Source organism: Thamnophis elegans, chromosome 2 (genome assembly GCF_009769535.1).
Source record: "Thamnophis elegans isolate rThaEle1 chromosome 2, rThaEle1.pri, whole genome shotgun sequence".
Taxonomy (NCBI): Eukaryota; Metazoa; Chordata; class Lepidosauria; order Squamata; family Colubridae; genus Thamnophis; species Thamnophis elegans.
This window is the reverse complement of record NC_045542.1, coordinates 28,437,162-28,459,060: the sequence shown is the minus strand read 5'-3', so window position 1 is coordinate 28,459,060 and position 21,899 is coordinate 28,437,162. Positions and strand designations below refer to the sequence as shown.

Genomic DNA, 21,899 nt, shown 5'->3' with positions numbered 1-21,899 from the left:
TTGTCTCATTTTATGACCTTCCTTGCCATTGTTGTTAAGTGAATCTGCAGTTGTTAAGTTAGTATCATGGTTGTTAAGTAAATCTGGTCTTTCCATTGACTTTGCTTATCAGAAGGTCTCAAAAGGGGATCACATGACCCTGAGACACTACAACCGTCATAAATATGAATCAATTGCCAAGCGTCCAAATTTTGATCACGTGACCATGGAGATGCTGCAATGGTTGCAAGTGAAAGGCAGTCATAAATCACTTTTTTCAGTGCTGTTGTAACTTTAAATGGTCACTAAATGGACTGTTGTAAGTTGAGGACTACCTGTATTGTTTTTAATTGGCATCTGCGTAATGTAATTTTGATTCTGAGGAAAAGTAAGAAGAAAATAATAGGAAAAGGGTACTATTTTAATCAATCCTACCTATAGAATTATAATAGGAAGGCTAACCATATTTCTGTATAGATATCTTGTTATTCCTTCTATTACTAAGAGACTGTTTCCATGTAGAAGACTTTTTGTACTTGTGGATGCAGTGGTTAATTATACATGACCTACCTCTAATATGTGGACTGTGTTGATATGTGTTTTTTTCTCCAAATTATAAACTATTTTTTTCAGAACTGTTAAGTGTCAGTCATTAGCTACTAGACAAAGCTCTGGTTAATTATTAGTGGTACTTTAAGTTGCATTTGTGCCCCATCTTATTTTCAGTATGAAATCTAGACTGGGATAGTTTTCTTGGTCATTAAAGATGGAGCCATCAGAAAACATTTAACTTTACCAAATCTAGTTAAAAGGAACAGCTTGGGTTTTATTGCTCTTCTGTGGAAGAAACCCTTCTTCTTTAGTCTGAATCTGTAATACTGTTACAATCAGTAATTTCTAATGCTTTTGATCCTTCATGGATTTCCAGAAACCACATTTTTTGTGTCTCTCAGGCTTTCTATTGTTTCATATTAGTCTACCTTATTTCTTGATTTATTTTCAAATGTGAATATTTTTTCACACATTCATATTTTATATATAACGTAAAACAAAATGTTAGGCAATTCTTAATCTCTTTTCTAAAACATTTCTAAAATATGTTAAGCCAACCAACTAGTGTTGGAGCTGATAATGTTTTTGTAATGAAATTTGCAGAATTAACCATAATCTACTAAAAGATACTTTGAAGACTAGTTTTATTCTTAATGATTGCGTCAATGCAGTTCTTGCAGGTGTTTTGTAAGTGATTTGCCATTATTTTCTTCCAGTCAATATGTTTTTCAAATTATCAAACAACTTTACAAGATGTCTGATCCAAGTATAGCCAGCATTGTTTGGCTTTTGAGATTTATTATGGTTTAGTTAGATTGTGCCATTTGCCAATAGCAAAATTTGGCCATAGAGTCAGTTTGGAATAGTAGTTAAGGCATCAGGCTAGAAACCAGAAGACCATAAGTTAGGCAGAAATCCAACTGGGTGACCTTGGCCAATCACTTTCTCAGCCTATGTTCAGTCAGTGGCAAATCACTTCCGAAAAAACTTGGCAAGAAACTGCAAAGACTGCAGGCAGTCTCCAAGAATTGGACACAATTAAATACCATTTTATTATAAAAATAGTTCGATTGGGAAGATATAAGATAAAGAATTATATGTTTTTGAACAAGAATGTTCACATAGCCCATCCATAAAAAAATGAACTGTGATCTATCTGTGTTAATAATGTAGAGTGCACCATTTTCATTACTTTAACCTAGTAAAATACAATGAATTCAAAATGCTGGGGAAAGAAAATCTTTATAGCTGTGCTTTACATTCTTGAATTAGCCTCCTGTATATTTAACATATTTCTCACACCTTAAAAATTGTTCTGGTGCAAAGCAATATGAGTTTAAAGTTGTTGCATCTCACTTTTACAATGAAAATTACTTCTAAATCTTATTGCAATACTGTATTGCTGTTCATTTATTTTACCAAATATTATATGCCACAATAATCAGGGATTCTTAGCAGCTCACAAATACAATTCCTAAAATACAAGATAATAATAAAAGGAATACAACATAACTAATAAAAGATCACTTAAACTAAAACAACAAAGCAATCAGTTCCAATAAATCATCCTTTTTGTACCAAAGATGCAACCAAACCACTGTCTTAACTGCTGTCCCAAAGATAAAAATAGAGATTAGACTGAATTTGTGGGACTAAATGTTCCATAAGCTTGTTTCTGAACCTACTATATAACTCTCCACCTTCATATGAGGGGGGAAATCCTCAACAAATTAAGCAGGATTATATGTGTTGCAAAAGGAAGGACAGACTGAAAGCCAAATAGAGCATATAAATCATGTGATAGCTGATGCTTATCATCTGGTGCCTACTGTATAGGTATCACCCAGATTAAATCATCATCTAATATATTTTGAGGATAAACAGCCTGTTTATGTTTCTGAAATTCAGTTTGAACTTCTTTTATCCCATCCATTCCCTCACTCCTCCAAATGCCCATTTGGAACCTCCACTACATCTCGTCTTTGGAGATATTTAACAGGATATCATCAGCACATTGATGATGCTTTACTCCAAATTAAGAGATGATAACTCCCAACACTTTCTTATAGATGTCCAATAGGATAAGAAGAAGGACCAAGCTTTGAGGTACTCCACACAGGAATGGCTTACAACACCCTCCTGCTTAGGAAAGAACAAAACCATAATATAATACATTGCCTCTAACATCCAATCCTTAGTAGATTGGAATAAGCACTCAAGAATAGTATGATCAGTGGTATATAAATGCCACAGAAAGCCTGGTAGAAACAAAGACTCACATTTGCTCTGGTCAGATTACACTCTGGATCCTCACAAGAGTGGCCAGTTTCCCTCCCTTGCCTAGATCTGCAACCACACAGGAAGATATTAAATAATCTAATTCACTCAGGATCCTCTAAATCTGGCACTCTACCGTCATCTTCACAACATTCCCCCCAAAAGAATTGATTGGGACTAAGCAGAAATAGTTCAACATAGCTGAACCATCAAAATAGTACCATCGGAAAGCAGCTGGCATTGATATGTAGGTAGTTGTCAATTTTCCTGGGCGCTGCTCTGGAGAATCGAAGAGTGGGTTAAATACATCCAATCTGCCCAGAACTGAATTGGAACTTTAAACCACACCTCTAATGCTGACCATCCTCCGTCGCCAGAAGGCCTTAGAGAAGCAGTTTTCCAAGGCCCAACAGCAGGCCCAGGCTCCAAGCCGGTGTCTCCTAGGGAACCCTCTCTGGAAGCCCAGCCTAGTCAGGAACATCCCATTTATGAGAATGAGGATGATAGGCAGGAGTTTTCTCCCACTGCTTCCCTTGCCATGGCAGGTTCCCTTGGACCCTCAATGGCAGACCAGGCAGACCTCTTCGCTTGCCCTTCAGACTTTGAGGAAGAGCCAGCTCCTGTGGATCCTCTGGCGCCCCAGCAGCTGGTCACACAACCTCCTTCCGGGGTTAGGCCTGTGGAGGATCAGGGTCACAACCTCTCAGCAGAGATGCAATATGTCATAACCAGGGCCATTTCCCAGGGCATAGAGGCAGGCATACTGTAGCGGGCCAAACGCCCATGCAAGTCCAGGCCTCTGCCGACCCAGAATCCCTCTCAAGAGGCGTCCGTGGCCCATCCACCTCAGTCTCCCCATTCTTCCCTGGCCAGTGAGGATTCCGACTGGGAGGAGGACATCCTCCCCAGACCGGAACCTGAGTTCTCGGGGGACGAAGGAGCGGCCTCCAACAAACCCGCCTTTACTGGTTTGTTTAAGCTTGTCAATTTCAAGACTATTTTAAACAAGGTTAAGGCCTCGACCCATTTGGGTCCACCACCACCCAGCTCAGACAGCTCCTCACCTTATGGACCTTTCCGAAGGGCTCTTTGAGGAGCCGGTGCCAGTACAAGAGATCGTGCCTGTTCCTAAATTACAATAATAAAAGGGAATGTTAGTGCATAGCTTGGAGATTATCAACTAGAAATTTTAATTTGCCATTAGAAATGGCAAACAATTGTTGTTGTTTTTAACTACAAAAATAAAAGGGAATGTTAACGTATACTTTGGTGATTATCAACTAGAAATGTCAACATTTTTCTTTTTCTCTTTAGATTGTCTTAGATTTTAAATAGTCATTTTGTTAACACATATTAATAGATTGTTGTTTAGAGATTGTTGCTTTTTTGCGTCTGTGGAGAGAAGAGGAGAGAAAAATGCAAATAATCCCTAGTTAACTATAATAACAATAAAGATATGTTAGAGAGAGGAAATGTTAGATGTCCTACTAATTGACTTTTTCTTTTTCTTAAAATATGTTATAAAGATATGGCAGATTGACTGAGACTTGGGGAAGGGGGGAAAAATGCCAGCAGGTCGCTGTGTTTTTGAAATCTTAACAAAATGAAAATGGTGGTATGGTGATAATAAAATATATAAATTTTTAACATATACAATTTAAACTGAATGGAATATATGTGATTGTGGAAAGAACGCACGAAATGTACTTGTGACCAATGGATACGCTTTCTACAAGATGTAATGAAAGATGATTCTTTTCTTTTTGTGTTTTTTTCTGTAATAAAACTAATAAAAAAATTTTTTTAAAAAAGAGGGCTCTCATGGAACAGGAGATCCTTTATCTCAGGGACATCAGGGCCATAGAACCGGTTCCATCAGGTCAGGAAGGGACAGGCTTCTATTCCCTTCTATTCCTAGTCCCCAAAAATTCTGGGGGGTGGAGGGGAATTCTCGACCTAAAGAAGCTAAACCATCATATAGCTTACAGGAGGTTCAAGATACAGTCCCTTCAGTCAATCCTGGGCTGCATCAGGCATGGGTACATGCTAACCTCCATAGATCTCAAAGAGGCCTATACCTCCACCTCCCCAATTTCAAAGCTCACCGCAGGTTCCTGAGATTCTTTTATGCAGGCCACCACTACCAGTACAGGGCCTTGCCGTTCAGCCTGTCATCGGCCCCCAGAACATCCACAAAGATTCTCGCAGCGGTGGCGGCCTTTCTTAGATCCCATCCAGTGCGACTTCATTGCTACCTGGACGACATCTTCATCCAGTCATCGTCGCACCAGCAAGACCTGCATTACACGATGAGGATTCTGCAAGACCAGGGCTTCTTCATCAACTTAGAAAAATTTCAACTACAACCGACAACCAGACTACAGCATCTAGGCGCCATCATCGACACTGTGGACTGTCAGGTATTCCTGTCACCAGAAAAAGTGGTGAGTCTCAAGGAACGGGTCCTGCAGGTGCAGCAATCCGCTTACGCCAAGGTCGTGCAGTTGCCCCAGCTCTTAGGGAAAATGATGTCCTGCCTGTCCATCGTGCCTTGGGCGAGCCTTCATTCTCAGCCTCTACAGTGGTTTCTTCTACTTTACCAGAGGGCCAACAAAAGCAACTCCACGGCGTTGGTGCGTGTCTCCCCGAAGGTACGTCATTCACTCAGGTGGTTGCTGTCTCCCACCCTAGTGAAAGGCAATCCTTTCAAAGAGCTGGACCGTCTCACCATCACAACGGATGCCAGTCTTTATGGCTGGGGAGCCCATCTCCACAACCAGATTGCGCAGGACAGGTGGTCTCCAGCCGAGGCAACGCTGATGGCAGAGGCTGAGTCCCTGGGAAGGTGGGCAGAGCAGCACCTACACTCAATACAGGCGGAGCACATATCCGGAATCAACAACATCCAGGAGGATTGGTTGAGCAGAGCCACAGTTGACCACTCGGAGTGGCGACTACATCCGGACCTGTTCCACCGCGTTTGCCCTTCACTGCCCATGGTCGTCGGGTCTGCTGTGTACATTTCCGCCATTGCCTCCTCTTCCCAGAGTCATCCGGAAGATCCTGTCAGAGGGAGCGGAGGTCCTGCTCGTAACCCCGTTCTGGCCCAGAAAAACTTGGTTCGCCGACCTGGTGAGTCTCTCCGTCAATCCTTCTTGGCGGATTCCCCACCACGAGGTCTCTCTCAGCCAGGGAGCACTTCAACATCCGGAGCCCCAGTGGCTGCAACTAGCCATCTGACACTTGAGAGGGACCTCCTGAGCAGGGGCAGTCTTTCCACCAAGGTCATTCACATCATTCAAGCATCCAGATGGCCCTCCACGATCAGGATCTACGATGCCACCTGGAGATCATTCGACACCTGGTGTACATCTCATGGTGTGACAGCGACCTCAGCTACTGTTCCACAAATATTGGACTATTTGCAAGATGGACTAGACAAGGATCTGGCGCCTAACACACTCAGGCATCAGATGGCTGCATGATACTTGCCCCAGATGAGCACTCATCCCTTGGATGTGATCCCACTATCCGTAGTTTCCTGAGGGGGGCAACCAACCTGAGGCCCCCAGGGGTCCACAGATACCCATCATGGGACCTCAATGTAGTCTTATAGGCCCTGATTGGGTCACCATTCGAACAGCTTCATACTGCCAGCCTTAAGCATTTGACGTTTAAAACCGCCTTTTTGATTGCCGTCACTTCTGCACGGCGTACTTCAGAGTTGGCAGAGGTTCGCGAGGACTTGTGCATGATACAACCGAACAGGGTGGCCCTCCGACTGGACCCGTCATTCATTCCTAAGATCAACTCCTGGTTCCACCGGGCCCAGGAGGTCATTCTCCCGGATTTTTGGCCGCATCTCAAACACCCTAAGGAGAAAAGATGGCACATGCTCGATGTCTGTAGAACTCTCCGTAAGTACATCAAGTGCACAGCTGTGTTCAGCATTCTGAATCACTTTTTGTTTCATTTCAACCTGCATCTCAAGGCCGCAAAGTTTCCTCATCTACCATTGACTTACCTGAAGGGTCGTTTTCTGGGCGCTGCGAAGGAAAGTCCAACCCCACCCTGGGGTCTGCCTCCACTGTTCAGTGCAGACTTTATGGACTGTCCTTTTGGATATAGTCATACCTTGTTTGGAATTGGATTTGTTATTGGTCTTCTCAGCGAGCAACAGTTCCACGCCTTCATTGAAAAAAAACTCAGGATGGTCAGCACCAGGGGCGTGGCTTAAAGTTTCAGTTCAGTCCTGGGCAGATTGGATGTATTTAACCCACGCTTGGACTCTCCTTCGTAGCACCCAGAAAATGACCCTTCAGGTAAGTCAATGGTCATTTACTACTAGTTTGAACCGGCAACTTGGTTGTTGATCAAAACAGTCATTCAGTGACATGCCTACATGATGGTTTCACACAATAACCACAACTCTGGTCTCCCAGTTGCAGTCATTAAGTGGATGGAGGAAAAGAGCTGACTTCCAGACAGTTCCACTCTGTGTATAGAAGTTCCTCTCTGTGTATGAAAGAGAATTTCAGCAGTTGGCAGGGGCAGAGGGGAAAGGAACTCCTGTGCTGGGCTAGAGAAAGGAGGCTCAGATTTTTGTGATCTTTGCAGGGATTGTAGAGACTTGAGCTTTATTTCTCCAGCCTAGCACAGGAGTTGTTCTTCCCTCCCTGTGCATAAGAGGACACTTGTGAGGTGTAGGAGCAGAACTTGGGTCTTTGGGATCCCCACTTTGTTTTCTCCAGCCCAGCATAGAAGTTCCTCTCTTCCATCCGCACAAGGGAATTCCTCCAACAAGGGTTGAAGAAATAAAGCCTGGATTTTCATGGTCCACTTAAACTTACTCTAAGATTAATTTCTTAGTTAATAGAGAGTCAGCATACTTTATGACCAAACGAGGAAAACTGCTCAAAAACATACTCCTTATCTTAACAAAAATTTGGGGGAAGTGCCTACTGTGTTTTATCCATTTTCTTTGTATTTTCGATAAACGTTTGACAGACTTATTGTCAGAAATACATTAGCTTAACAACTCATTAGAGCCCAAACCTTAAATGGAGTGTCTGATTCTTTTTCACAATAAAATAACATTTCTCCTTTATTGTGGTTGAAACACATACCATCTCTCCATCTTGGAACACTAAATTTTATTTGTTCAGTTTCTTTTTCCCCAGTCCCCAAATAGAAAGGATATCTCCCTGTAGCAGACTGCAAGGTTGATGAATTAATTTATGTTTATTTTTGTAAGCTATTATAGGATGCCATGTTTAACTTTTTCCTTTAGTTTGTAGATTGTCTTATATACACAAAAATCCACATTTAATGAATGATATATTTGCTATCAGATAATGCAGTCACTTTCCTGCAACATATTAAAGATATATGAGGGGGAAACGAAGTTGGGGGTGTAAAGATGAGATTATTCTAATCGTAGCCAATAATTACTTGTGTTGATGACTAATTTTCTGCAAAGATCCCATGATTTATCAAGGCTCTCTGGTGCTACACTAAAGCTTTTGCTATAGTGGTAATATTGAGAAGTATGTTTCTTTGTGTCACTGCTTCTTGTAGTATCTAGAATATTTCCTTTCAACTGTCTTTCCAAAAAACACTTAACTTGGCAAACAAGTTTATTGCTTCAAATCATGTGATGACTCTTTTTTATTATTGTTTTGAAGTAATAAGAATGTGTCTGTTTCAGTATATATAAAGGCAAATTGTAAAAGGCACACCAGTGTCCATAATGAACTGGTACTTCATAGCTGCAGATTTTCACATAGTGTGTTTACAATTCATGAAAGTATATAGAAGACCACAATAAACACTATTGAGGATGAATTGTGAAGAGATATGATGTAATCCTATGATCTTCTTGATTTATAGCATTCTCTTGTTAGGAATGGGAAACCATTTCCCCCCTTTGTTTAGATAAATCTAATTTTTTGCATTAAGCTGTCCAACAGGTACGTGCATGCTCTTTATTCCTTCTGGGAAACAGAATCTGCTGACTATTGTAGAAAGTATGTTATGTTTCTTAGGTTCACACACCTTTTTCCTTGACATTACTAAATTTATCCTTACTGCTTAGATTTAGCTTGATTGATTTCTCCATAGTGAGGGGGGTTGAGTATCCAGAATGGGTTGACCTTATCCTCTCATGATTGGATTGAGTCAGATAAGCTCTTTGGGCAACGCCCCCTGGCACCAGGTATTCCCCAGTTTCTTATGACTCATCCGATTGTGAGAGGTTGCACATTCTGGATCTCCAGCAATTTACTAGGATTTAAAGAGAATTCATTTAGACCTGTCAAATCTTGCTTCCCTGCACTGTGCACAGCCTCCTCCTACAGGATTGGGACTGCCACCAGCCCCCCTGGGGCGGCACGCTGCCCTGGCCACTGAGTGAATCCGAAGACACTCAGTGAAGACCTTGGCCGGGCAGCAGGAGGAGAGGGCACAAGCCCTCCTGGAGGCAAGCCCTAGCTGCGGAGGGTTGTAAGTCGCTGGAGTGCTCCGTCACTCCACTCAGGGGTTGAGCGACGAACCGGGGCTTCCCAAATGCCCCGGAGTGCCCGCGCTGCCTCCACGTGGCTAGAGGATTGTGAGGAAGCCGAAGAAGCCTTTCCTGGCCACAGCGGCATCAGAGAAGAGGCAGGAGGAAAAGAATCCAGCTGAGAGGGTGCGTGGCAGCTCCCTGCATCACAAGCCACTCTGCAAGTACCTTTGAATTTCTCGCCCCTTTTGCCAGCCATGCGGCACCATTTTGAAGCCGGGAGGACCCACGTGGTCCAAGATGGCGGCGCCCAGCAGCTACCAGGAAGAAGAAACCCAGGCAGCTGCAAGCATGGACTGCAGCCCCACCGGATGGGCAGAAGAGCAAGCATCCAGGTCAGTGGCTTCCCCAGAGACTGCCCGAGGGGGGGGGGGGAGGAAAGGCTAAATGTAAAAGCAAGCACCTCTCCCCCAGAGCAGATCCAGAGGATGGGGGGGGGGTCACAAGCCTTCCAAGCCCTCTAAGTACGAGAGGAGGAGGCATAAGACTTTAGAGAGGCTCTGCAAGAAGGCTGCCAGCCATCAGGCCAACCCAGGCAAAGGGGGAAACACTCCAGGCACTCCCTTACCCAGTGGAGGCACAGTGGAGAATCCAGCCCTGCCAGCAAGGATCCCTATAGACAACTCAGGACTTTGGGGCGCTACTCAGGGGTGGCAATCCCCTACCACTCCTGCTGTGGGGGCAGCCTTGCCTACTGGACTTCCCCTCTTGGGCATTCCCCCTGCTCAGGGAGGCATAGGCCCCAGCCAGACACCTCCCACAGGGGCCCCCAACTTTCAGGAGATAATGATGCAGGCATTTCAGCAATGCATGGCAGCAGCATTCCACCACTATCAGTACCGGGCCCTCCCCTTCAGGCTTTCTTCGGCCCCGAGGGTATTCACCAAGATAATGGCAGCGCTGGCAGCTTACATGAGACAGGTTCCGGTGCGCATCCAATGTTACCTGGATGACCTGCTTTTGCATCTTCCTTTAGGGGTGCCCTACAGATCTAGACGTCACCATGACAGTCCTGAAACCTAAACCTAGCCAAGAGTTACCTCCACCCCTCTACTAGTCTGATTCACCTAGGAGCCAGAATAGACACCCAGACAGGCATGGTTTTTTTATCGCCTGACAGACAGATAGCGCTTAGACAGCTAGCCTCCTCAATAGCCAGGAAGCGCAAGGTGTCCTTAGCCACTCTCTAAACTGCTGGCACCATGGTCTCCGCCATTGGCATCATCCCGTGGGCTCGCCTCCACACCAGAGATCTCCAATGGTTCCTCTTGCCATTCCAGCGAAGGCACATGAGCTCTCCATAGACCAAGGTACTTCTCCCGGTAGAGGTCTCCCGCTCCCTGACTTGGTGGAGGTCCCCAGCAATCACGAAGGGCGAAACTTTCTGGACACTAGATCGGTAACAACGGATGCCAGTGTGAGCGGGTGGGGTGCCCATCTGCTGGCTCAGATGATGCAAGGACAGTGGACTCGGGCAGAAGGGACTCACAACATAAACTGGTTGGAGCTCAGGGCAGTCCGCCTGGCCCTGTTACATTTCCAGAACTCGGTCAGGGGCCAGCACATATTAGTCCTCACAGACAATATCACCACCAAGGCCCACATAAACAGGCAGGAGGGGACCAGATCAAGGGCCCTCATGAAGGAGGCCAAACGTGTGGGACAGTGGGCCGAAAGGAACCTCCGGTCTTTGAGGGCAGAACACATAGTGGGGGTGGACAACACCAGGGCCGACTGGCTCAGCCGGGCTGAGGTGGACAACCCGGGCTGAGGTGGAGGCTGCAGCCGGCAATCTTCAAGGAGGTGGCCAAGCGCTTCGGGTGCCCGGAGGTCGATCTGTTCGCCACACCCCTCAACACCCAGTTCCCGAGGTTCTTCTCCAGGTACCAGACACGGGGGTTGGAAGGGACAGACGCTCTGCGAAGTCCATGGCCCAGGGGTCTTCTGTATGCCTTTCCTCCCTTGCCCCTGATCCCCAGGATCATACAGAAGGTCCTTCAGGAGTGGGCGGAAGTGGTTCTGTTGGCTCCTCACTGGCCCCGGAGGCCGTGGTTTGCAGATCTCCAGTCTCTGTCTGTAGAGAGGCCCTGGAGAATCCCCCAGGAGAGGATATCCCTCAGCCTGGGGTCGCTGGAGCACCTAGATCCTCAATGGCTCCAGTTGACCGCTTGGCGATTGAGCAGAGCATCCTGAGGAAAGACCTCTTTTCCCCCAGGGTGATAAGGACTATCCAGGCTTCCCGCAAGCCCTCCACGGAGCGCATCTACGGCTCCACGTGGCGGGCCTTTGACTCTTGGTGTAACTCCCAGGGGTACAATCCTATCCAGGCTACGGTGCCACAGGTTCTGGACTTCCTCAGGTGGGCCTGGATAGAGGGTTAGCTCCTAACACAATTAAGAGACAGGTTTCAGCCATCTTATCAGTTCTTCTGTGTGGCAGAAACCAGAGTTTGACGCACCACCCCATGGTCAGGCAATTCCTTAAGGGGGCTTCCAATCTCAAACCACCCACGGTACATAGATACCCTTCCTGGGACTTACACAGGGTATTGGACGCTCTAACAGGCGCTCCATTTCCCTTAAGTTCCTGACTCTGAAGTTCCTGGTGGCCATCACCTCCGCCAGGCGGATATCCGAATGGCAAGCGCTGTCCACCAGGGAGGATCTCTGCATCTTCCACCAAGACAGGGTGGTGTTACAACTGGATTCGTTCTTCATCCCCAAGGTGTGCTCCTGCTTCCATCGAGCCCAGGAACTGATTTTGCCCAACTTCTGTCCAGACCCTTCTCACCCGTTGGAGAAGAAGTGGCACACTCTGGACGTAAAGAGGTATGAGGATTTACCTCAGGAAAACCAGGCCAAACAGGAAATCCGAAGCTCTGTTTGTCTCCTTCCAACCAGGGTCCCTCGGTAACAAGGTAACTTCCACCACTATAGGCAAGTGGTTGCGAACCTGCATTGCCGCTGCATACCAATTGCAGGGCTTACAGACACCAAATCATATCACAGCTCACTCCATGCGGAGCGCAGCCATATCCATGGCCTGGGCCACGCAGGCATCCCTGGCCGAAATCTGCAGGGCAGCCATGTGGGCTTCCCCCTCTCCCTTTGTTAGGAACTATAAGCTGGACTCCTTTGCCTCGGCAGAAGCCTCGTTTGGCTACAGGGTGTTGCAGGCGATTCACAGGGCGGGGCCCACACCTCAACAGGCTTGAGTGGGGGACATGGGGCCTCAGGGGTCTCAGGCTTTGGTATGTCCCATTCTGGATACTCCTCCCCCCTCACTATGGAGAAAGGGTGTTGGTACTTACCTGATACGCCTCTTCTCATAGTGGGGGGAAGAGTATCCAGTCCCTCCATGACTATGTTTGTACGACTAAGTGTTATGTTCATTGTTTATGAAGTTATATAAATATTGATGTTGAAGACAATAAAAGCTAAGAACTGAATTAAGAGTCTGGAGTGAATGGTGCAACGAGTCAGATAGAGCTCTTCGTCAATAAAACTGGGGAATACCTGGTGCCAGGGGGCGTTGCCCAAAGAGCTTATCTGACTCAATCCAATCATGAGAGGATAAGGTCAACCCATTCTGGATACTCCTCCCCCCACTATGAGAAGAGGCGTATCAGGTAAGTACCAACACCCTTTTTCCGTGTACCTTGACAGAGGAATGGTTTTTGCTCAAAAGCTGTAAAGGTGAAATTTGATAGCTGCTTTGTGTTTGATTAAAAAGCAGAATGTAGTTGTTTTCCAGTGACATAGCAAGTGACATCACACAACATTTGAACTGAAATTATGTGCAGTGTTGACAAATATTTGTTCCCAAGTCTGATTTTCCTGACATGGAACGATTGGCAGAGGGGGGATTAATTATTCCTGTGCATATTAATATTTTCTGCAATTTTTTTCTTCTCCTGCCATTAAGTAGTGTTATTTCATTCGGATTCATTTTCTGTTTTTGAGGAAAGCTGGAAGTTATCACAATATCTAGTAGCAATATCATTTAGATGGGAGAACTGGATATAGAAAGATCAAGCAGCCCTCTTATAATTCTCCTGTAAAATTCCTCTTCTTCTCTATAACTTGTTAACAATTCTTCCTCCCTCACAAATAGATTTGTATTATGAGGGAGAGAGAATGGTACCAATTTTTGCAATTTAGTTCGCTTTACATGAGATTTTGTAACAAGAGGAATATCATACTTTAAGTTATAATTGGTGATATTTTGCTTGTACAGCTAGCACTTGACTTACAACCCAGCATTTTTGTTGCTAAGTGAAACACTTGTTAAGTGAATTTTGTCCCATTTTACGACCTTTCTTGCCACAGTTGTTAAGTGAATCTCTTCAGTTGTTAAGTTTAGTATCATGTTTATTAAGTGAATGTGGCTTTCCCATTGACTTTGCTCGTCAGAAGGTCACACAAAGGGATCACATGACCCTGGGACACTGCAAGCATCTCAATTTTGATCATGTGACTATGGAGATACTGCAACGGTTGTAAGTGTGAAAAATGGTCATAAGTCACTTTTTGCAGTGTTGTAACTTTGGTCACTAAATGAACTGTTGTAAGTTGAGGACTACCTGTAGACTTTTTCTTTGTTATTTGGGGTGCCCTCCAGTCATTGTTGCCTCCTGGATAAGTATCTGCAATTTTCTTGGCAAGGTTTTTCCGGAAATGATTTGCAATTGCCTGTTTCCCAGGGCTGGGAAAATCACCCAAGATTATCCAGCTTCATGACCAAGGCACAACTAGAGCTCATGGTTTTCAGGTTTCTAGCTTGGTACCTTGACCACTGTCCAAACTGGCTCTCTGTAATAGCTGTTATGACTTACTAATGTCTGAAGAAGTTAAATTGGAGTACAGATATAGATAATAAAAATGTCCTTGAATTATGCTTGACTTCTAATCCTTCCATAGATATGTTCATGTAATTTTATAAATAACAGTCTGGAAATTGTTTGTCAATGCCATCTGCTGAATTTTTCTTCTAAAAACTTTCCATTTTAGTTGACAACCTTGATATTTCCTGATAGTTTCCTATCCAAGTATTAATCAAGCCTGAACTTACTTAGCTACCAAACCCAGAAAAGGTTAGCCAACTGCTACCATTTTCTGAGACATGTAAATAATAATATCCATACATAAATGTTTTGAGTTATATTTACATGCATATTTATTAAGAAAACAGTAATCCTTCTAAACATAATGGGGCTTACAAATAACTTTATAGAGATTGTATTTTAGTATTTAAAGATTTTTCTCATACTGTTCAGATATTGTATTCACTTCTCTAAACCACATACTATAGCCATGATGGCGAACCTATAGCACGCATGCCTCAGGTGGCACACAGAGCAGTCAGCACGTGAGCCGTCACCCCAACTAAGCTCCACCGCACATGTGCCGTGCCTTCCACCAGCAAGGTGATTTTAGGGTCTCTGCCGCACATACATGGGGGGCAGGGGGCATGCTGGAGACACATGTGCAGGGAGGGCAGGGGGAACATGGCACCCCCATTTTTGGTCCCAGGAGGTGGCAGGGAAGCCTTCTGGGCCCAAAATAGGGTGGGGGCGCATGCGCGGAGGGGAGGCGCACATGCAGGGTGGTGTTGCACACACATTGCATTATGGGTGTGGGCACATGCGCATGTGACGTTGCATGCACGTGCACGCTCTCAGCACATGATGACAAAAAGGTTAGCCATCACTGTGGTATAGGATACATTTTGTTTTCTCTTTAATACATCAATTTCATAACCTGTTTTTATCTAACCACCATTTGCTAAGGCATTGAATTAAGCAAATTATGATTGTTGTTAACCTCAAACTGTGGATTAAAGTGGTTTTGTGGTGTACAATTTGAAATGGTTACTAAGCATAATTTGGTCAGTTAAGATATAAGTACAGTTGGAAGAAACTAAAATATAGGAGAATACTGGTGTTTGAGAAGACAGAAGAAAAGTAAGAATTTTTAAGTATTTTAAGTAGTGCTTTAGTAAACCATTCAGATTTGGCCCCAACCAAATAAATCTTTAGTCATGCTCTGTAAAATAAGCTAACATCAATATTAGTACATTGATAGAATAGGGTTTATTCTAGAATACCTAGTATATTCAGGACAGGCCGGAGGTGGGTTGTTCCCAGTTCAGCCCAGATTTGGTGAACCGGTAGTAGCGGTGGCGGGAGGCTCTGCCCATGCGCGGAAGCTTCACGAGCACAAGCAAACCGGTGGTAAAAAAATTAGAAATCCACCACTGGGGCAGGCTAAATTTTCAGTTGCAATGACCATTCTTTCTCACATAATTAATCTATAGTAAATCAAGTGAAATCTGTCTTGAACTGATCTTGACTGCTGATTATGTATGTAGCTTCCCCCCTCCCCTCCCACAATAGTATGGAAATGCCTTGCCATTGCCTTCTTCCAGGATGTTTTTTTTTTACTTTTCATGATAGCCTACAGGACTAAGATTTCCTGGTGATCTTTCATCCAAATACCAAATAGACCTGACTTTGTTTATCTTTCTAAGGGAAGCCTTTGTCACATAAGTAAAGTCACATGAAACATAGTATAAGTTACAGATAGTTGTGAAAAAGCTAGAGGCAAAACTGGCTGGAATTTCCATTATTTCAGGATTGGATAGCTCTTTGTTTCTTTCTGCCACTTCACAAAACAAGCTTGAATCTACAGCATTTTTCTTTGTTCTTTAGCCCCAGTAAAATAGAGAGAGGGAAGAAAATACTGCTGTGTTTGTTTATTTTGCTTAAATATTTCATGTATTTGCAAATTAATTATTAAAATATATTAATTTGTCTGCATATAGCATTCATCATTTTTAAAAGAAGGAAATTTATTTTTGTTCTAGAGAATTGATGGTTGCCTTAGATAACGTTTTTCTAGATGGTGAGAGACTAATTGCTGAATCTTTCATTTCAGATGTTCAGTTTGAATCCTGATTGGTCATTGATATTCACACCAATGTTTGAACCTTCTCTTTTCAAGACAAGTTCAGTGGAAGTTATTTTGCATGTTCATTACAGTAGATTTTCATTATTCCTATTAAAATTCAGCTCACTTGCCACAAACAGAACTGCATCTATAGACTTGATGCTTTCAATCTTTAAAAAGTCAGATGGAGCAGAAACAGTGCTGAAATAAATGTATTACTGGCCTTTGTCCAACATAGGATTTTTAATAGTGTTGGTCCTTCATTGCAATAGATGGAATATCTTTGCGTTATTCAAAAATATTTTGTTTTGTAGATCAAGTGTAAAGAAATTTAGTACCTACTTCTAATATCAGATTTCCTTCAAAACTGAATTGACAGAATAACCTTGAAATATGAATCTGCATTCTGTAGAAAGCAGCTGTGCATAAGAGAAATGGGCTTGTGTTATTCCATGGGGACATTTAAACATCAGAACTATACCAAGTAGACATTAATTATTTTGTTCTATAGGCTTCTCACAGAGAGGAAGCCTGTGGAATAAAAACATTGTTCACATAATATTGACCTAATTTTGTTCAAAAATATTTTGCAAATGTCATTTGTATTACTTTAAACTGCTAATGGCTCAGTTAAACCTTGAAATAATATATGTTCATTTCAAAGGTAATACAATTCCAATTAATCCTTCTCATAAGTAGTTTGTCACACAGAATTATTTTTCTCCTTACTCCAGCTTTATTATGTTTGTGCTCTGACTGCAATCAAGCCAATGCCACATGCGAAACAGATGGCGCCTGTATGGTCTCCATAACAAATGTGAATGGAATGAAGCATCACACCCGGACATGTATTCCTGAAGTAAAGTTGATTCCTGCTGGAAAACCATTTTTCTGCCTTAGTTCAGAAGCTGTACGCAACACACATTGTTGCTACTTTGACTACTGCAACAAAATTGATCTTATGGTACCCAGTGGTAAGTACAGTGATTATGAGAATGTTCTGTGAGTCTTTATAGGCAATTAAAGCAAGCCTGATTATTTTTATGCTGTAGCTATATCAACCTCAATATATCCTGGTAGTTATTTAGTTATTATTTATCTATTTATTCAATTTAAATAGCTTCCCAACTCAAATTCATGGCTCTGGACCACTAAGAGTGTTAAAAGAATGCATATACATTTAATTAATTAAGAAGAAAAAATAAAAATAGAAGCTTATCTTGCATGTGCGCTGCACATTTGTGCACACTTTTGAGAAAAAGTACCTTCCCCATTACTGCTGGGCAGAAAAAACATCTGAGGCGCAGTGATCCATTCTGCAGTGCGACTCAGCTAAGAAGATATAGATGAGCTAAGTGCAGGTGCAAGCAGGCCCACTTCATCATTGGAGCGAATCTGTTCGCTCCCAGCTGATGGTCAGAGCTACCGGTTCACCTGAACCGGTCTGAACGAAGAATCCCCCCCTGTTGATAGGGTCCAGAGCCAATTTAATCTCTAGGAACTATATTCCGACAATAGGTCAATGAAAAAGAAAAAGCTCCCTTCCTGGATACTCCCAAATGGCATTCATTATTTTATATAATTATTTAAAATTTTTACACCACTCATTTCACCCAAGTGACTTGGATGGTTTACAGTGTCTTAGATAAAAAGCACAGTAAAGCAGCTGAATTTTTTAAAAAGTATCAACAACATAAATGTATTTTAATTTTTTTCCATAAGAGTTTGTCTGCAATTTTTAAAAAAAAAAAAAAATAATAATCCCTGGATTCTCGGGAAATATCCAATTAACCTGAGATATTAGAACTGGATTTATGTTAATGAAGATTGCATTTTAAAAGCTGGACTTGTATTTAATGTTTAAGGGGCTATTTGGAAAAGTATATTACTGCATCTGTTTATGGTATCATTTTGTACCAAAACTAATAAAAATTGGTGAAAGTACAGCCATATGAAATAATCAGTTGAACTTCTAATTAAATGTCACTTTCCAACATATTATAAAATCACAGGCAGGTTTTTAAAAATCCTATTCATTAGCTAGGTTACAATATTAAGTTCTATGGCAATACTATCAGTCTCAAGTACCATAAAGAAATATAGTTGGAGAAGGGTTTGACTCCCCCTTCTGGCAATACATTATAGTGCAGTATACTTATTTTTAGCTAGAGGTTAAGACTGCATGAGTGATTTCAGAAAAATAATCTGTATTTAGAATATATGGAAATCTTTAACAAAAATTACTAATATACTGTATGCTCAATAAAACATTTCACAAAATTATTCCTTAATCAGTTAGGGAAGTTGAAATGGAACATTGAAAGTAATGCTTAATACTATTGCAATAATCTTTGGAAGTATAGTGGAGTCTTTTGTCTTCCGAATTGAACACTCAAGGTGATGTAAGCTTAATTCTCTTTCCATAAGCTATATTATCAAAAAGTCTCCACTGACAAATATGTTCCCACTAGAGGTACTCAATCTTTGGGAGGTATTGCTTTTATTATATGAGGGTATATCTTCATATATATTAAATAAAAGCAGTGAGAAGAATTAGTTTCAGTGATCAAATAATAGTGTTAACTTTCAACAGGAATATAGGACCATGAAAGAAGAAAGGTCCATTTTCTTATTTTGAGACAATGTTCTGTTTATTAGCAATATGGGGAAATGATAGGGAGAAACTTTTAAATTATTAAAAACATTATTTCAGCTTATTTGATCTTTGTTGTTTGCAGTTGTTTATATGTAATGCTAAGCAGAAATTTCATGTTATGAACATGAATCCCAATTTCTTGTTTTTGATGCAACAACAACGGGGGAATAACAGAAATATCTATTTCCACTTTTTATGCTTTTGGTGTAATTTACAAGCTTTTATTTTTAATCAGTAAAAATAAATGTTTCTGATTTAATTATAGTTCATACATCCCTGAGACTCCAAGCCACTGTCAATGCCTTTAAGTGTTTACCCTTACTTTTCAATTGTATGCCTTCAAATCTATTAAATGTAGACCTCTTGGTTTTTTTTTAATCCTTAGCTATATAGTGGTTTTGAATTTGAGGCTTTTCTTTCTTGTCTTCCCTCTCCAGGACATTGGAAGGATAATGAAACTTCTTCAATCTGGGGGCCTGTGGAGCTGGTAGCTGTCATTGCAGGACCAGTCTTTCTTGTGTTCATCATTATGATTATAGTAGTTTTTGTCTTCCATCACCATCCACGTGGCTACCATAATCGTCAGCGATTGGACATGGAGGATCCATCTTGTGAGATGTGTCTGTCCAAGGATAAGACTCTGCAAGATCTAGTCTATGATTTGTCTACTTCTGGCTCTGGCTCAGGTATAATGTGTCTTTTATGCAAAGATGTTTAGCTTTATTTTATTATAAACTTCAATACATAAATAATTTGTATTGTTAACCTAAGAATACCCAAGGCTCCTAGTGTTTTTTGAACAACTTCCACCTAAATGGCTACCCAATGTTTTATTTGTACTGAGTGTTTGCCACATACTGCAGCTGTATTAAAAACTAAAAATACACTTCGGAATAAATTATTTGTCCCCAAAGCATATAGTTCATGCTTCCTTTAAATAAGTTATACAGAGCTACAGGTAACTACCGTATTTTTCAGAGTATAAGACTCACCTTTTTCCTTCAAAAAAAGAGGCTGAAAATCTGGGTGCGTTTTATACACTGAATACAGCATATTTTGCCTCCTGAAACCCCGCCCCCTTCTCCAAAATGGCCGTGCAAAGCCTTTGGGAGGCTTTCAGAGTGCTCCTGGGGCCTGGGGAGGGCAGAAATGAGCAAAAATATTACACACACCCCCAGCCCCCAGGAGCACTCTATAAGCCTCCTAAAGGCTATGCATGCCCTTTTGGGGAAGGGGAAAGGGGGGGCTGTTTTCACCAAAAACGGGCCGTTTTTTGCTCATCCCCCCCCCCCAGAGCACTCTACAAGCCTCCTAAAGACTATTCATGCTTTTTTTTTTTTTTTTTTTTTAAAGAAATGGGTTCATTTTTGCGAAAAATGAGCTGTTTTTGGAGGGGGTCTGCAGAGAGCAAAAACTTTTTTTTTAATTTGCCTCTTCAAAATCTTGGTGTGTCTTATACTCCGAAAAATACGGTATTTGAAATCAAGGAGATATATAGTGTTCTAATAAGGACTGATTCTACTGAAGTTAGTGATAAGAATGCTAACAAACAAGATGAAATATTAGTAATTAATAACAATATTATTCTTTTTACAAAACTATTACGTTTCAATAAATGAGAAAATACGAAAGAACCAAGCATTAATATAGATAATGGTAGAGTCAAGAAAAATTAAGAATAGAGGAGGTCAAAATATAAAAAAACACAGAAGAGAATAGCTTCTGGCTTTCTTTGATATAGCTACAAATATAAAATATAGTAACCTTTTACTCTAAATTTCACCATAATACACTGTACTTCCATAATTATAAACAGTTATAATCATCAAATCCCAAAATAATAATTTTATTTCTTTCAGTTTCAAGTAAAAAATCCTAAAGTGGTTTCCAAATAGCAGTAGACTTATATACCGCTTCATAGGCCTTTCAGGCCTCTCTAAGCGGTTTACAGAGAGTCAGCATATTGCCCCCAACAATCTGGGTCCTCATTTTACCCATCTCGGAAGGATGGAAGGCTGAGTCAACCCTGAGCCGGTGAGATTTGAACCGCTGACCTGCTGATCTAGCAGTAGCCTGCAGTGCTGCATTTAACCACTGCGCCACCTTGGCTAGAAAGCTAGAAACTCCTCTTTGATCAAAGTCAATTTTGCCATTTCCTTCAATTCCATTAATTTTACTGTCTGTTCTTCTGTTGTAAGAATTTGTAAACCTTGCCACCTCTGTGCAAGCAACAGTTTTGCTGTTATCTTACATAAAAACCAAAGTTATGTTTTCTTTCAGTTTGTCCATCAAACCTAAAAAGAAAATGTCTTATTTCAATTGTATATTTATTTTAAGAATTATCTGAATTTAAGTACATAATCTGATCCCAATATTTCTTAGATTTCTTATAAGTCTAATAAAAATAATAAAAAGTGCCTTCACACTGATTGCATTTCCAACATATATTTATATACCTTTGATAATTTATCCAGTCTTAAATACCAGTGATACATTATTTTCTATAAATTCTCTTTCAAATTATACTTTAATGTAATTTCGTGTATATATTTATTACCGGCATGTTTTATCAATGAAAATAAAATAAGAAACAGGAAGAAACAAATATCCAACAGTAACAACAACATGTGGACAAAAAGAAAAAAGACTCAAACATCCAACATTAAACATGAAAAAAAATATTCTGGATTTTATTTTTCTTTTCAGCATCCAATCAATGTAATTTCAATCCTTGACTCCACATATTTCCCCCACTGATCAAACATTGCATTGTATCCAAACTGTTTTGTCCATTACAATCTTTAATCTAGTCAACTTCCATATAAACCTTTATTAAGTTTATACATCTTAGCAACAGCACATTCATCATTAATCTAGTTCAAAGTCAGGTTTCTCATTTGTAAAATCATAATTTTTATCCTATTTAAAC

General features: G+C 41.6%; 1 protein-coding gene across 1 annotated transcript in view; it reads left to right on the top strand.

The window, feature by feature from the left end:
* The window catches only part of ACVR1B (activin A receptor type 1B), a 46,075-nt gene that overhangs the window by 8,090 nt on the left and 16,086 nt on the right, over positions 1-21,899 (top strand). Inside the window, exons 2-3 of the mRNA XM_032209968.1 lie at positions 17,049-17,288; positions 19,408-19,656. Coding sequence (XP_032065859.1) covers positions 17,049-17,288; positions 19,408-19,656 — 489 coding nt within the window. The remainder of the gene's footprint in view (positions 1-17,048; positions 17,289-19,407; positions 19,657-21,899) is intronic.